This window comes from Trachypithecus francoisi, unplaced genomic scaffold (genome assembly GCF_009764315.1).
Source record: "Trachypithecus francoisi isolate TF-2019V2 unplaced genomic scaffold, Tfra_2.0 Lachesis_group2, whole genome shotgun sequence".
Classification (NCBI taxonomy): Eukaryota; Metazoa; Chordata; class Mammalia; order Primates; family Cercopithecidae; genus Trachypithecus; species Trachypithecus francoisi.
In genome coordinates, this window is record NW_022681465.1 from 157,674,131 (window position 1) to 157,691,343 (window position 17,213).

General features: G+C 55.5%; 1 protein-coding gene across 11 annotated transcripts in view; it reads right to left on the reverse strand.

The window, feature by feature from the left end:
- JADE2 (jade family PHD finger 2) overlaps positions 1–17,213 on the reverse strand; it is a 58,532-nt gene that overhangs the window by 9,446 nt on the left and 31,873 nt on the right. For all 11 annotated transcript variants that reach the window (XM_033181190.1, XM_033181189.1, XM_033181195.1 and 8 more), the window contains 6 exons: positions 14,126–14,286; positions 13,177–13,388; positions 11,772–11,939; positions 9,523–9,639; positions 7,528–7,992; positions 11–128 (listed from right to left, as the gene is read on the reverse strand). In XM_033181190.1, the coding sequence (XP_033037081.1) occupies positions 11–128; positions 7,528–7,992; positions 9,523–9,639; positions 11,772–11,939; positions 13,177–13,388; positions 14,126–14,286 (1,241 nt within the window). The remainder of the gene's footprint in view (positions 1–10; positions 129–7,527; positions 7,993–9,522; positions 9,640–11,771; positions 11,940–13,176; positions 13,389–14,125; positions 14,287–17,213) is intronic.

The window sequence follows — 17,213 nt, forward strand, 5'->3', positions numbered from 1 at the left end:
AGGCGCCTACCTCGACACAGATCCTGTTCAATAAGTTTCATCTGCAGGTGGAATATCTGCTCCTGGAGTTTGCAGATGGCGTGTTTCGTTCTCTCGCGCCTTGTCACCATGTAGCACAGATTTCTAACCTGAGAAAACAAGAGAGATTTTCCACCTTACTCACAGGCAACCACCCCAGACCTCCCAGCTCTGGGGACCTTGCTATGGGTAGAGGCAGTGCTGGGGGCACAGGTTACCACCATAGCCTATCCTGCCCAGAACATCTGCAAACCAATTCCCAGACCCTGAGCGTATCCTCAGCCCTGTGCTGCATGTCTCGGAAACAAAACCGAAGGCCACACACAGCCTCGGCCCTGAGGTCCCTGGCTGAGCCAGAGCGGCCAGGGGAGAGCACCTGGTTAGATCAGCCCAGCATGCCCACTTCCTCCTCGGAGTCTTACCTTCCTGGTAAGGTCAGCCACGCTGCCTCCCAAGGCCCTGCCAACAAGGTTGCTCTCCTCTATAACCACAGTGCCTGCAGACTCATCAGGGTCTCACCAGGTCACCAACTTCATGCCTCTGCCTCCTGTCCAAGGCCTCTCTTTCCCAGTAAAGAAATTCTTCAGACACAAACAGCATGGCAAAAACTAACATGTGTCCTGAGCCACAAATGGCCCTGGTACTTGCAGCCAGAGAGAACGCCAGCAGAATAGCTTTGAGCAGAAAGGAAGTCCTAACCCAACTGTGCCCAGCCTGCAGCCAACCCATGTCTACCCGCTGCACTGGGACCTGAGCCAGGCTCATGCCATGCTGGCCAAGGCTTCCACATCCACACAGCCACCTTCACTCTGCCAGTGACAGAACTCCTCAGCAGAGAGGGCAGAGGCCTCTCTGACTGCCTCAAGGCCAGCGAAGAACCCCTTGGGGCCTTAGACACCAGCTGCTAAGCTCATGGGACGTGGGCCCCTCCTACAGGTGGTCCCACAGGAAGCATCTGCAGAATGGACCATGCTGCTGCCTGCCCACCTGGCACCTTACCCTAGTGGGCCATCCCTCCCTGGCTGCTCTCAGGGCAGGCCACACTTCCGGAGCCAAGACTAAGCCCTCTCCCTTGAGACACTTCCATGGTCTTCAGCACAGGATGGAGACTCCATTATCAGGGACAGTTGGCCAAAGCTGCTCAGCTTGAATCCTGGGTCCCACCAGGGTCTTTCCAGCTGCGACTAGGCTGTTTCCCGTTGGGTTCCACCTTCAAGGCTGAGTTCAGTCTTCATGTCCTTAAGCTGAGGTGACCTCTGGTTCCAGACCCCCTGCCTGTTGGCATAACCATCATTTCTCCCAGTCCGAGGGCAGCCAAGATCAGACCTCTCTTCTGGGTATGGGCATCCTCGTTTCTTTCCTGAGCCCGGCTGTGAAGGATATACCACAGAGGTGGCTCCAGCCTCAGGCCTCCACCCGATGCGCTCTGCATGGACTCTCCGTGGCCTTCCACACTGGTGTGCGCGCCTTCAGCTCAGACCGTGAGCACCACGCCATCCACCTCTGAGCCTCAGCTCCACCTATCCCTATGGCCAGTACCACTCTAGGGGGCCACCCTGGGCTGCAACCACCTGGACCCAGCCTGTGAGCCCTGGCTCTAGCCTACCGGGATGGCCCACCTTTCTGTCAAAACCTGGACCTCCTTAAAACCACCCTCCAACCAGCCTCCTTCCCCCACACCCTTAAGCACTGGTTATAGCTCTGTGGACTTGCGCTGTGCGGGGCCCTGGACTCAAGCAAGCAACGCTGCGGGGGCCCCTTTCTTCTCAGGGTAGGTAGGTGCTGACCAACTACTAACAGGACCAGGTGGCTCCGACCCACACTTGGGGGTGCTGAGCAAGGCGTCTTGGACACACCAGCAGCCAGTGGGAGTGGGAGTTGATCACACGGCGGGGGCAGAGCCTGGGAACGAGGAATCCAGGCCGGAGGAAGGCAAAGCAGAGCCTCATGGCAGGAGTCTGAAGGGAGCAGTGAGGAGTGGTGGGGCTGGCAAGGGAGGAGGGCAGGCGCTGAGGCTTGACTGAGCCAGGCCAAAGAAAGCCAAGGATTTTCTTTTTTTTCTTTTGAGACAGGGTCTCGCTCTGTCGCCTAGGCTGGAGTGCAGTGGCATGATCTCGGCTCACTGCAAACTCTGCCTCCTGGGTTCAAGCGATTCTCCTGCCTCCGCCTCCCATGTAGCTGGCATTACAGGCGTCTGCCACGACACTCGGCTAATTTTTGTATTTTTAGTAGAGATGAGGTTTTACCATGTTGGCCAGGCTGGTCTCGAACTCCTGACCTCCTGATCCGCCCGCCTTGGATTTCCAAAGTGCTGGGATTACAGGCATGAGCCACTAAGCTCGGCCCAGGGGTGGATTTTCACAGAGTAGTGAGACACTTCCCTTCTCCCTTCTTCCCTTCTCCCACCTGCAGTGGCTTCTGTACGGGATTGAATAGTGTTCCTCCAAATTCATTTTTACTGGGACCCTTGCAACGTGACCTTATTTGGAAATAGGGTCTCTAAGGCCGGGCGCAGTGGCTCAAGCCTGTAATCCCAGCACTTTGGGAGGCCGAGACGGGCGGATCACGAGGTCAGGAGATCGAGACCATCCTGGCTAATACGGTGAAACCCTGTCTCTACTTAAAAATACAAAAAACTAGCCGGGCGACGAGGCGGGCGCCTGTAGTCCCAGCTACTCGGGAGGCTGAGGCAGGAGAATGGCGTAAACCCGGGAGGCGGAGCTTGCAGTGAGCTGAGATCCGGCCACTGCACTCCAGCCTGGGTGGCAGAGCAAGACTCCGTCTCAAAAAAAAAAAAAAAAAAAAAAAGGAAATAGGGTCTCTGTAGATACAAATAGTTAAGATGATGTCATACTATATTAGGGTGGGCCCTTGATCTACTATGAGTGGAGTCCTGACACAGGGGCCTATAGGGAGAAGACCATGTGACCTGGCAGAGGCAGAATCTAGACAGATGTCCGCAGACCAAGGAACAGCAAAGATTCCTGGCAACCACCAGAAGCTGGGAGGCAGGAAGAGACTCTCCCGCAGAGCCCCCGGCAGGAACTAATCCTGCTGACACCTCAACCTTGGGCTTCCAGCCTCCAGAACCGTGAGGATGAATCTCACCATCCAGCTGGTGGCAGGAAGGCAGGCCTAGGAAACTAACAGGGATGCTGGGCATGAGACGCCGGCAGCCTTTAGAAGGGACTTGGTGTGGAGCTCAAGAGGGAGGGGCAGCCAGCACCCCCACGTCGGGCAAAACTGTGGGCAGCCGTGAAAGACAGTGGAGCCTGAGGCCTCCAGCCCTCGGAGTGAACAGTCAGGGGAGAGTGGTGGATGACCATTGAGGCCAAGGAGTGGCCAGGGAGGAGGGGGTAAACCGGGACCTCAGTGGGGACCTGGTCAGAGGATCACAGGAAAAGGACTCCAAGACTAAGGGCAGGTCTGATTGTGGCAGCCACTGCTGAGAGGGTCGGGGGATGCAGAGGTAGGCGGGGGAGGCTGCAGGCGGCCCAGGTGGCAGGCTCTGGGATGTGGCGGAAATCCGGCCAGAGTGGGCAGCAAGGATGCAAATACCATGAAGGATGACAGGAAAGGAGAGATGGGGGTGGGAGCAGAGGAACCCACGACTAGAGGGAAATAGGGAGGGAGGATTCGCTTTTGAAGATGAGAGAGGGTTGAACAGATTCAAATGTTGGTGGAAAAGGACCCACAGAAAGGAAGAAGAAAAGACAGACTCGTGAGCTGCAGGTGTGGGCCAGAAAAGAGACCCTGTGGGGGAAGGAAGACAGGAGGGAAGGGAAGAGAATGGACCGAGAGTCTCAGCTGGCAGAAGTTAGAGGCCCTGGTTTGAGGACAGAGGGGAGGCTGTCCTGAGGGAGGCAGGGCCCAGCACGTGGGCAGCAGGGATTAGGTGGGGTGTGCGGCAGGGACTGCCCTGCTCAGCGCTGTGGGATTTCTCTTCATGGAGGGAGTGGCTCTTAGTGGGTAAGGCTCTGCCAGGGGTCTGGCCTCAGCGAGGGACAAGGGTTGGGGCATAGCAGGCCAGTGCCAAACAGGGAGTGAATGAAGAAAGCAGGACAGAGAAGGGTGGAGGGCCTGGGAGACAAGTGAGCAGGGAGAGCAGGAGACTGTGGGCAGGGAGGAGGAAGTGATGATTTTTGGGTTACTGACCTGGGAACAGCTGGAGGTGGTGACTGGGCTTGGGTGAGGCAGGGGCACTAATGGGTTGGGGGAGCTCTGGAGATGGGAGGCACAGGGGCAGAAGAGCCAGATGTCTGGAGGCTGGAGCTGCCCAGGACAAGGATGGCTTTGGTGGGAGGCCACGTGGACCACCATCCAGGCACTGAGGCCAGGACCCACTTCCTGCTGAGTCTTTCCCTACTTGGGAAGTTGTCCCGTGTCATCCTCTGGGCAGGTTTGTGTCTTAGAGCTGCCTCCACCCTCTCAGCCTCCTCCTCAGGCCAGGTCAGGCTCCCAAATAAACTTCTGGTGACCAGAGCCAGAGCTACAAGCAGCAAGTCCCTGCACAGCCTGCTTGTCAGCGTGGTTGCTAGGGGACACCAGCCGGCACTTGTCGGGCTGATCAACAGCGCTGCAATTTTTTTTTTTTGTCAGCCATAAATAACTCTAGGAGGCTACAGTGGCCATGCCTTCCAAGGGTCCGCTGGGGCCGAGGCCAAACGCTGAAATTTTAGGAAAGTGCATCTGGTTGACCATAAAATGGGATTTCATGCCGGCCACAGCCCCGGCTCCTGTTTCTCTCAGCAAAACCCCTGCCTGGCTGAGGAGGAACGAATCAATCTGGGAGGATGCTAGGTTCCCAGGCCCTAGCACTGGGCCTGCCCTTTTGGTCCTCTGTGGAGCCCACCCTCAGAGCGCATGGGCTGGCCTCCCTTCTTCTAAGAGCCAAATGCTGAGGGGCCAGGACAGTAGCAACAATCACGGCCAACAATGGAGGGCACGGTGCTAAGCTCTGTCCCTCACACGCACTGTGACCCCAAGGTCAGTCTGATCCTTATTCCCATTTTACAGACAAAGAAACTGAAACTCAGAGAAGTAGAAACTGAAACAAAGAAGGCACAGAGCTGGGAGTGCAGGAACTGGATGCAAAGTCAGGCTATCAAGGCCTCGACTTCAAGCCCTGCCCCATCTTCCGATGATTCCCGCCCAGGCTGGCGTAGTGCTCAGTTACAGGCTGGATACTCTCGGCTGCCAGCACTGGGCCATGGTCCGAGACTGGGCCTGCTGGCCAGGCCACCAACCACCACGGGCCTTTGCAGAAAGCCTCCCCCGTGGCAGGGTTCCTGTCGCTGTTCATTCACCCAAGTTGCAAATGTGTGACCTGGAGAGGCCTTGAGGCTGGGCCGCCGATGGGGGTCAGCTTGGCTCATGGTTGTCCCTCCTCAGCCCTGCCAGGGCTGTGCATGCCCCTGCTCTCATCGAAGCTGGTGCCCGCCAGTTCACCTTGGTGGCTGCTCAAGAAGCAGCATTTGACAGGGCCCCCTGAGCCATAAGAGGCTGCACGTACTTCAAAATTGGCCCTGCTTCCTCTTCCTGGAGGAGGAGTGGGATGGTTCACACCTGACTCTGGAGTGTTCTGGCCCCCACTGGAGGGGTCTGTGCAGCAGCTCTCATTCCCCAGAACCCCAGAGCCTGCCAACCTCAGCCCCAGGCCCCACCTGAACCAGCCGAGACTGGGGTGGGAAGATTAGGGGGCTGATAAGGGGAAGCTTTTGCCCAGGAAATTTACAGAACAGAGAATAAGCCAACAACTCCTTTTCTGCCCCTGACTGAGGTCCAAATTCAAGCTCAAAACCCCTGGGATGGAGTTCCTCTAAGGCTTCCTGTTATTCGTCTCTCCGAGCCCCAGTTTCCTCATCTGCTCAGCAAGGCTGGGAGGATCTTCCTCAAGTCTCTTTTTCCAGGATGATGACTATATAAGTGAGTCAGCCCTTGACCTCCCTGGACAACCCAGCCAGGAACAGACACATAGGCTGACCAGCACAGAACAGGGAAGTCAGTTCTGAGGGGATGTTTGCGAAACAGTAGGAGTAAAAGCAGGTGTTTCCCCTGGAGATCCAGCAGGTGGAGACACGGTGGCCTGAAGAAGACTCTGGAAGCAGCTTCAGTCTCAGAAGGTCTTACACCTGATGCCCCTGCCACATGTGACAGGAGGCTGGGCTGGCCAGGAGGTGGTGGCTGCAATGTAGATGGCCTTGCCCTCTGTCCTGGCTGGAGCCAGGGACATCTGGTTCCTCCCACCCCCACCTCTTCCTTCTGGCCTGGTGGCAAGCTGGCTGCCAGGCAGTGAGTGAGCTCTGGGGCCAACAGGTCATTTCCCTCTTGAGCAGGCTCCAGGGCAGATGAGGAGGAAGGAGAGGAGTGAGGAAGTTGGGTCCAGTGCCACTTCCCTGACAGTACAACACCCCCGGAGATGTTCTACCCATTTTACAGCCTTGCCCACTGTGATGCAGATAAGAAAAGCAGCTGTTTCCGGTCACACAAAGCTCCCTGTGTGCTCCTGCCCAGAGCTGTTTCCTGACAGGACCCAGGGAGAGGGCATGTGTGTCTGAACCCAGGGGAGACACTGTGACATGGTCCCATATGCTCTGGAACCCTAGAAATGTCCCAGAGAGGAGAGGCCAGAACAGCCTGTGGGGTTCAGAGGACTGGACAAGGATCCAGAAATCCTGCTTCATTTCACTCAGCCCCCTGGACCAAGCCACCGTCATCTATTTCCCAGCACACAGCTGGGGGCGGTTTTCAGCCAGCCCACCCATTCCTCGGACTTCTCCTCCAGGGAGTGATGGGTGGAAGTCCCAGCCACAATGTGTCAGTCCCTCCTTAGCACTTCTGCAGCTTCCAGACACACTGTGATCCACCAGCCCAGCCTTGTGTGATCTACCAGCTCCTTTCACCTCCTCCTTCCACTCCACCATTCCTTGAGTCCACCCTGTCTCCTTTGTGCCTCTGTTCTCTTTGCCCAGCACCCCACGGAGCCGCGTTTACCCATCTACCCTGCCCTGGCCCGGCACATGCCTGTTTGGCTGCTCCTGGCTCTTGATGCTCCTGGCTTTCAGCAAGGGTTACAGGGACAGCTTGGGAAGCCCCAGTTCCTCCTCTACCTCAGATTCTCAACGCAAGCTCATGTATTAGGACCAGGCAGGGCCCACAGAGGCAAGCAAGTGCCAGAAGCCTGGGTCCTCGCCCTAGCTCTGGTGCTCCCAGCCTCATGACCTTGGCAGGGCCCCCACCATTCATCAGGCCTGTGATAGGGCTGGCACAAGAGGGACTCCGAGATTCAAGAACTGGACTCTTCTCTGTTCTGTAAAGTGTCAGTCACCCCCATACTCTTTGGGACCTGAAAGCCCTCAGCCACTTGGCAGGCTCCTGCAGCAGTGCCGGTCCACCAGAGCTCACAGTTTGAGTCCTGGTGAGTCCTGGCTGCTCCAGGGCAGTGACTGTGGCATGGAAAGGACTCCTGACCCACCAGGCAGGTGGGCGGGCACCAGCACGCCGACTCACCCTCTCTAGGTCCTGCCGCAGGTGGGTGAAGAGCTTCAGGCGGCGGTAGAGGACATCCTGCTCCTGCTGGGCCAGGTTGTCCACCTCGTCGGTCTTGGGGGTCAGCAGCGGCTGGTTGGCATTGGCTTTCCTCTTCAGCTTCCAGTACTGGTAGATGAAGTCGACCAGCACCTCAGCCAGGTCCAGCCGCTCAGCCACCTCAGCAGGTTCCACCAGCTCATAGAAGTCCTCCTCTAGCTGCTGCAGCCGCTGCTTGCGCAGGGTCACCTTTTCTAGGTCCTCGCCAGCCTGGCTGGGCTCTGCAGGCTCAGATGTGGGCTCATTACGTGGGCCCCCATCACTGTGTTCCTGGCAGAATGACTTGAACTTGACCTCATCATTGTCTGCTAATATAGTCCGCATTTCCAGGCTGTGGTCAAAGGCGCATGTGACATGGAATGCTGTGACGCAGGAAGGCATGGAACACTGAGGGGAAAGGAGGAGCAGCATCAGACATGGAGGGAGCCTGGTGGGAGGGGAGAAGATAGAGGGGCTTCCCCCAGGGCTCTACTGAGAACGCACAATGCTGGTGAGAACCTAAATAGAATGGCATGGGCTCCCGACCTCCTGTGCAGGATGGGAGTTATGGCAGGGGAGGAGGAGGAGCTCTGGGGCGCCCGGAAAGGAAGCCCATTCAACACCACGTGCCCTGGGGGAGTCAATCAGAAGACAGTTGAGAAACACCTCTGGGGACAAACTGCATTTTTTTTTTTTTTTTTTTTGAGAGAATCTCACTCTGTTGCCCAGGCTGGAGTGCAGTGGCTCCATCTCACTGCAACCTCCGCTTCCCAGGTTCAAGAGATTCTCCTGCCTCAGACTCCCAAGTAGCTAGGACTACAGGCATGCACCACATAGTTTTTGTATTTTTAGAGATGAGGTTTCACCATGTTGGCCAGGCTGGTCTCGAACTCCTAACCTCAGGTGATCCACCTGCCTTGGCCTCCCAAAGTGCTGGCATTGCAGGTGTGAGCCACCATGCCTGGTCTCAAGCTGCATTTTTGTGTGGGCAAAATGACTTTGGCATCACAGAGCATCAAAAGAAAGGCTGATGATGGGTCACTGGCTCATCTAAGATGGGGATTGTGGTCCCCTTTTTGTCCTCTGGGAAGAGGGGCTGGACTTAGACCCCTTCCCTCTCCTTTCGTCCAGACAGCTTCAGGCTTGACCCTCTCTCTTAGCCTTGGATGATGGCTGTGGGCAGCTGATAACCGTGTCAGCAATCATGCACCCAACTATTACAACTGCTTATGCTGCACTCACAAATCCTTTTGAAGGTCCATGGATAAGTGGAGGCACAACTAATGTTTACAATGACAACTCTGTTCCTAAAAGATGAGGCGGACAAAGGATGACTCCCACCTGCACTCCTAAACTATAGACCCGAGGCATCAACATCCCCTGGGAGCTTGTTAGAAATGCAAGTTCTCAGCTTCACTCCAGACTTACTGAGTCAGAGCCTCTCAGGAGTAGGCTCGGCAGTCTATGTTTACCGAGCCCTCCAGGTAATTCTCATGCACGCTAGACTTTGGGAATAGACCTTGCTAAAGACAGACTGGTACAGCTCTTCCAGTGTCAGGAGAGTCTATTAGCTTAGCTAGAGGAGAAGTTTGACTCTTAACCCCTAATGTGTCAAGTTCAATGTCAGAAGTGAGGCTAATATATTCATCGAGCCCCAAGACACTTGCTTTCAGGGAAAGCCAGAGTTCTTAGCACTCCAATAGGGTGGTGGGCCTTGGTTTCCCAGGTCTGTTCCCACTCCCTCAAAGACCAGAGGATGGAGAAAGGCTCCCCATTAGGTGCAATTCTGACTCTGGCCCCAGTCCCACACCCCTCTGGGGCACATCAGTCTTCAGCCCCATGGAGGGGAGAGGGTGGTGGCAGCTGCTGTTCGAGGCCCCAGGCATGCCTCTCTCTCAGCCGGCTCCTGACAGCAGGAGGGTCAAGCAGTCCACATACCTGGATGCAGGTGCCTGTGCATTCCTTGCAGAGGCTGCAGGACAGAGCCCAGCGGCTGGCTGGGATATGCGAGATCTTGGTGATGGGCTCCATCTTCTCTGGGCAGCCGATGCTGACCTGGGCAGGACACAGAGGGCTGTATCATTCCTCTCATCCCCAGCCTGCCTCCAGGGATCTCCAAAATGGGGGTTTGTCTGCTGAAACTAGGTGGTGGGCAGACAGGGCAGTGGCTGAGCCCCTAAATCCCAAGTCCCTCCTAACACCAAACAAGCATGGCTCAAAGGCCAGAATTCCTCCTAACTCTCCCAAGCTGACCACTGGATGAGTGTGTTAGTGTGTGCTCATCTGAGACTCATCTTAAATTGTCTGTGAATGTGTGAGTGTGCCATCAGTATGTGTAGTTGACTGTGTGTGTGTGCTTGCGACTGTGTGGGCCTTGACAGAGAGGTGCTTTGGTGTGTGCGCACAGGTACATGCAAGATCCCCCTCCTTTCTGCACTCAGGCCTTTGTTAATAACATCTTCAGAGTTCTTCTTACAATTTGTATTTATATTACTTATTTTTCTAGGCACCAAGAAAAAGTCTCATGGTGGGACCTCCTCTTGAAGGTCTTTAGGGCTCTCCTGGGGATATGCCTTTGTTGAGCCCTTCCTATGGGGACAGGCCTACAACTATGCCCAAGTCTACTGGGCAGAGACCACCCCACAGCCCAGAGGCAGGGCACTTTGCCTCCCCATTGCTGATGCCTGAGGATGGAAAAAGCAATTCTCTCCAAAGGTCCTGAGCCAAAGGGTCTTTATGATGGAGTCCCTGTTGGTTCTGTCTCTGCCATGCCCAGCCCAGGGCACACTCACAGGTGGTCCCAGTCTTCAACATGCTGATCCGCAAGCAAGTGCCTACCGCTGACACAAACAACTGTGATCACAGAAGCCTGCAGTGTGGGCTTCAGACTGGGAGCCCAGGAAGGAGAGCGCCACTTATGGACAGGGCCACCTGGCTTGCTTCTGGGCACAGGCAACACTGGAGTGGAACCTCAATCTGAGTCAGTCCACACAGCAAGGCTGGGGCTGAAACTCTGGTGCATTTTAACATTTCACATTTCAAATAAAATGGCTGGCCTTCCGGGCACCCAGGACCTCTGCTAACTCACTGACTCTGGACCCAGCCTGTTGCCGGTGGCACTCCCACCTGGACTCAGAAACACGCCCACCCTGCCATCCTAGCCACAGCGATAGCAGCAGGCCCACTAGCCAACTTCCCTTTAGGCTTACTGCCTGATTGGCTCTCTCTTTTTTTTTTTTTTTTTGAGACAGAGTCTCATTCTGTCACCCAGGCAGGAGTACAGTGGCGTGATCTCAGCTCACTGCAATCTCTGTCTCTTGGGTTCAAGTGATTCTCGTGCCTCAGTCACCCAAGTAGCTGGGATTACAGGCATGTGCCAAGCCCAGCTAAATTTTTTTTGTATTTTTAGTAGAGACAGGGTTTCACCATGTTGGCCAGGCTGGTCTTGAACTCCTCACCTCAAGTGATCCACCTGCCTCGGCCTCCCACCCGATTCTCTTTTAAGGTTAGTTGGCTTATCTCTGTTTTGAACATGTGGCTTGACTTTGGTTGGAACCACTGCCTAGGTTTAGATGGACCCTACAACCTGCTTTCCCCTCTAGTCAGCTGCCTGACTTCTGTCCAGACCTTATACCTATCTCCTCAATCTCCTAGTGGTCCATAACCCCATTTTCTCATAGAACTCACCACCTGAGCTCTGTCCAAGTCCACAAGCAAAGCTCCCTATAGCTGTGGTCTGGATTCCTCGCTGGCCCATCACCTGAGATCCCAGTGTGTGTGTTTTTTTTTTTCTGAGACGGAGACTCACTCTGTCACCCAGGCTGAAGTGCAGTGGTGCGATCTTGGTTCACTGCAACCTGCACCTCCGGGTTCAAATGATTCTCCTGCCTCTGCCCCCTGAGTAGCTGGGACTATAGGTGCCTGCCACCACGCACTCCTAATTTTTGTAGAGAGGGGTTTTGCTATGTTGGCCAGGCTGGTCTTGAACGCCTGAACTCAGGTGATCCACCCACCTCGGCCTCCCAAAATGCTGGGATTACAGGCGTGAGCCACCGTGCCCAGCTGATGCCAGTGTTTTAATGTGAGTCCATCACCTTCCTTTCCCAGTGCTCTGCTACCTGAGTCCCATGCAGACCCACTTCCCCATGGGCTGTTCCTTGGGCTGCCTCACCTCCACGCCCACCCACCTCAGGAATCCATAGGGCGCAGCTGACGTGCACCCACTTGGTCCCACTTCTGGTGGGCTTCAAGGCTCCTCCTCGCTTGGGGCAGAGCAGGCACTTTGGCTGGACACCCAGGGCACACGTCCGGCACAGCCAGCTGCCCGTGGGCACCTTGAGGATCCCGTAGCATGCCTAGGAGAGAGCAGGGTGGTCATGAGTCAGTGGAGTTGGCCAATCTGTGTCTGGTCAGCAGTCAGCTGCATTTGGTCCAGTGCTAGCCCCGTGCTACACTGCTATACAGCCTCCAGCCTCTGGCACGTACACCTTCTGAGGAGTTACAATGCAAGGAAGGAAGGAAGGGCTCCTGGAAAGCCCTCCTTGGCCTATCTGTATGCCTGAAATGTCACCATTTCAGTCCTCTGTGAAAGGGTTCAGGTCTGCCCTCTGCTGGGAGGAAAGTCACTTTAGCCAGAGGTACCTAACCAGCAATGGACTTCAGGAGGGTTCGAGAATCTCCTTAAGTTGAATACAAAATTGGGTGTGTACTTCCTGAAAACAAGTCCCAGAGCCCTCATATTTCTCACACAGGGACCCATGAGGAGGGCTGCACCCCTCTATGGCTTGGGTAAGACACATGAACCTAAGAGCTGCTAGGTGTAAGGGATGTGTTTGTTTATATGAGACTTGCACTGCCCACCTACCTGCCAGTCCGGCGAAGTCCCTACCTCTGAGCTCCCCGGGGTCTACTCCAGTGATGGTGCATACGAGCAGCCTCAAAATCAGGGCCAGAGTGGGTCCACTAGGTCCCAGTCAGGTCTGCAGTCAAGGCCCAGAGATACTCAAGACCTACAGCCTTGGGCCCCAAACCAAGGGGAGCCTGGCCAGGCTGCACTGGCACACAAATCCAGTAATGGTGACAAATACGTATAGCCCTTACTAGACTGTTCTAAGCAAAGAAGCACAGTAAACAATTTAATCTGTGTAACAATCCACTCTTATTTATGCATAATCGAGAAAACACAGGCCCAGAGAGGTGATAAAACTTGCCTAAAGTTACATAGCTTGTGAAGGGCAGAGCCACAATTTGAAATCTGGCAGCTTTGCTCTCGGTCACAGTGGGCTGCCTTTTAGTAAATTCAGGACATGAGGAGCAGAAGAGGAGGGGAAGGGACAGGGCGCAAGGAGGAGAGGGTCTGACGGAGGCTGATGGGAGAGGGCAGAAAGCCAACGGGCTTTGGCTTGAGTCTGGCTGGCAGGTCTAAGCCAAGGGGCCCTGGGTGCACATGGCACCACGAAGCACCCTCGCCATTCCCTTCCTGCTCCTTCTTAAGGGCCTCTGCCCACAGTGCCTCTGGAAAGCCAAGTGGGGCCCTGCCAGGCAGTATGTGTATACATGGCACGGGTGAGGGTGACTGGCGGGTCTGCCCACCTGATGCACACAGACGTTGCACTTGTCACAGAAGACCATCTCGTTGCCATCCTCGCCCTCAGGAGAGCGACACACGTCACAGACAACATCCTCGTCGTACTCGATGCCCAGCCCCTCCTGCGTCTCGATGGCCCTGGCCATATTCTGGTGGCACAGGGTCTCCAGTTCCTCCAGCACACGCTCTAATGTCAGCTCATCCAGCTCCGGCCTCTCTGTGAGGAGGACAGCAGGGCGTGGTGGTGTTAAGAGCCCAGCCTCCTTTGAGCTTCGAAGAGGACTTGGCTCCTGGAGCTGCAGGAATTCAGGGCAGATGTCTGGGAGGGTTTCTGTCCATCCACTGTGGGACCTGGGAGAAGCCGCTCCATCCTCTGAAAACTGAATGGTCTGGACCATCCCATCTCAACGGCCCCTGACCTGTCCTGGTGTTCTGACTTTAGACAGCCTGCCTGTGACCACAGGCACATGTGTGTACAATTAACATGGAAGTGTCTCTGGGATTCGGCCAGCTCCGTGGGAGAAGGCACTACTTGTGCTGTGTGTATGAGGGGACCTCTGAGTGTGGCTGAATAGGGAAGAGTTAGCCCTTCCTGGGACATGAGTGGGCTCCAGCCAGGTGGCCCACACCTCCTGACCCCAGCCCCATTTGCCATCCTGACCACAGCCCCATTTGCCATCCTAGACTCCCCTGCATGCTCACTTCCTCTTCATGTAACATCCGTGCTTACCACAATAGTCCCAACAGCCTGCAACTGATGTGCTATTATTGCCCCCACCTGACAGCTGCAGAAACTTCAGGAGGCACAGAGACACTAACCAGTCAGGTCACCATTCAGTAATGCAGTATGGACACTCCCTCCAGATCCATGCCTGGGCCACTGCCCCTCTTGGGATGGGGAGAAAACCCTCCCTGCCCTGCCCTGATCCCATTCTTAATGCAGTGGTCACCTACCCATCTCCTTAAGCTCCGAGTTGATCAGCTCCAGCCAGTAGGCGTCAATCTCGTCCAGGTCATAGCGGCTGCCCCCTGGCCAATCAGGCTGGGAGCCCTCACCAAGCGTGGTGCTGCTCGGGGATGCCTGGGCAGGGGGGCCTTCCAGCGGCGGGAGGATCCTAGAAAATCAAGACAAAATGTCATGAAGGGAGGGGCCCTCAGCCTGCTGCCCTAGGGGCTCCAGGGAGCTGACCAGTCCAGCTCAGGAGCCGATGGACAAGTGTGCTCTGATGCCACACAGGGCCCACCTCCTTCTACCCCATCCTTCATTTCTTCCTCCACCATCTGCCCACCCTGCGGCGACTCAGATGAGTCTCTGAGGGTGACTCAGAGACTGAGTGGATGAACAGGCAGCACACAGAAGACCCAAAGGGCGGTAGGGCACAGTAAGGGATGGGAGTCAGGGCTGATCCACAGCCTTGCTCACCCTATAAACACCCACCTGCCCAGGGTTCATCCACTTCCTCCCTTCAGGGTAGCTGGGCCTTAGCTAAAGCCCCGTGGCCTGGATCTAACCCTGCTAGGGCCTGTAGGAGGTGTCCTATGTGCCGTCATGGGCAATGGCCTGTGTCAGCAACAAGTGAGGTAGTGCCAGCTGGACTCCGGGTCCTTCAGCATACCCCTCAAGGCTGCGGACAAGGCAGGGGTTGTCTACATACTCCCAGAAGCCCAAGCCCCCTTTTTACCAACAGCCTGAAAACCCCATTGACTTGAGCACAACTGAGGCCACCTCTCCTCTGAGATAAGGAGGAGCCCTACCTGGTTACCCGACTGCGGCCTAGGGTGACCCTTTCCAAAGGTCCACATGCCACCTTGCCCTTCTCCCAGACACAATGTCATGTGAGCAGTGAGTGTCCTGCTACATAGTGTTACCCAGCCCCACGACCAAGACGGAAGTCAAATCCCTTGGATACAAAGAATCCTGCCTGCTGCAGTCCCAGGATCCCTTCCCAGCTCAGCCCACCTTTGCGGCCACAGCTCTGCTGCTGAGACAGCTTGGAAAGGCCTGGCCGCAGGGTGTGGACTCAAAGTCCAGCTTCACCACTTACTGTGTGACTCTGGGGAAGCCACTCAACGTCTCTGGGCCCCAGTGTTCCCATCCCCCAAAATGGGTCAATAATAATAGTACCAGGCTGGGCGCGGTGGCTCACGCCTGTAATCCCAGCACTTTGGGAGGCCAAGGCAGGTGGATCACCTGAGGTTGGGAGTTCGAGACCAGCCTGACTAGCATGGAGAAACCCCATCTCTACTAAAACTACAAAATTACCCAGGCGTGGTGGTGTATGCCTGTAATTCCAGCTACTTAGAAGGCTGAGGCAGAAGAATCGCTTGAACCTGGGAGGTGGAGGCTATGGTGAGCAGAGATCGCGCCACTGCACTCTAGCCCAAGCAACAAGAGCAAAGCTCTGTCTCAAAAATAATAATAGTAATAATATCTACCTTATGTGGTTGGTGAGAGGATTAAAGGGATTAATGTTTGCAAAGCTCTTAGGAAAGTGTCTGGCACACAGTAACCACTGCGTGTGTGTGTGTGAGTGTGTGTGTGTGTCTGGTGTGGGGTGTGTGTTTTATGTGATGTGTGAGGTGTGTGTATGGTGTGAGTGTATGTGTTGTGTGATGTGTGTGTGTGATGTGGGGTGTGTGGGGTGTGTGCATGTGTTGTGTGATGTGTGTGTGTGCATGTGGTGTGTGTGGTGTATGTGTGTTTTGTGTGATGTGTGTGTATGTGTTGTGTGATGTGTGTGTGTGTTGTGTGATGTGTGGTGTGTTTGTGTGTGTATGTGTGTGTTGAGACCTTGGGATGTTACCGCTGTCCTGAAATGGAATATAGAGGGCATTTTGCCTCAGGAGGGCACGGTTTCCTTTTGGCTCCGCTGTGTGCTGCCCCTCAGTTCCTGATGCCAGTTCAAAAAGCCAGCTCTTCCCACCCCCCACTGGTTGCTATGGTTATTGCTTCGGAGCCTGGCCTCCATCTGGCCAGCTCTGCCAGGGTGGAGAGGCCCCTTACTTGAGAGGCATCCTGGGGTCGGGGGCAAGGCTGGCAGAAGCTGTGACTCAGCGCTGACAGGGAGGGAAGGGCAGGACTTTAGATGGCACAGAGACATGGCAGAGCTGTGGTAAGGGCTCCTGGGCTTCCCCAACACCACACCCAGTGTCAGCAAAAAGGGCAGGAAGGATGAAGGAGATGGGGAGGCAGGGGCCCAGGCCAAGAGAGAGAATGGCCTCCAAGCCAGGAGGAAGGTCTATATAAGGTCGAAGGGGCACAGAGAAGGGGAAGGGGCTTGGCACCACCTTTGCCCACACAAGAGGCCCAAATGAAGGCAGATCCTAGGTCATGATCACAGTATGGCCGCACCCCACACTAACAGGTGATTCCATATGGAAGCGATAGTGATACCCTCAGTCCAACACAATTCTGCCTTTCCCCGTGAAACTGTTCCTTGAATAAACACATTCTTTTAAAAATGCAGCCTGTAATTTGGTTGTGAACGGCTTTGATTGTGCCCTAAGCACATGCTGAGTGGGGGTGTCCGGATGCCCACCACTTCCTGGCATAACTACCCACATCTGCTTGACTGGTCGGCGGCCACCTGGCCAAGCCTCTTGGGATCAGGATCACTGTGCTCCTTCTGCAGAGTCAGGGTGAAGGGACTCACACCACAAGGTATCTGTCGTGCTTCCTGGGTCTCTCCTCTTCATCTGTGTGCCCCCTTCCGGCTCTGGCTCTGAAGGAAGTTCTCCTACCAGGCGTGGACTGACCTGACCCTAGGCCAAGGCCTCACCCTCAGCTGTAGCCAGGAGGATGGAGGTCAGCTGAGAGGAGGGCATCAGCTGGCTGGGATCTACGGGAGGGGAGGGAGTCTTTACCCCAGACCACCAGACACACACCAGAGGTCGGTTCTGCCCTGGCTGAGACTTCTGGCCACAGTGAGGGACAGGACAGGCCCTCACTCAATCCAGTCTGGAGAAGGGCGAGACAAGTGCTCTTTGTTCAGACAGATTTCAGACCACGAGGTGGGCAGACTCACCCAAAGGCCAGGGAGGA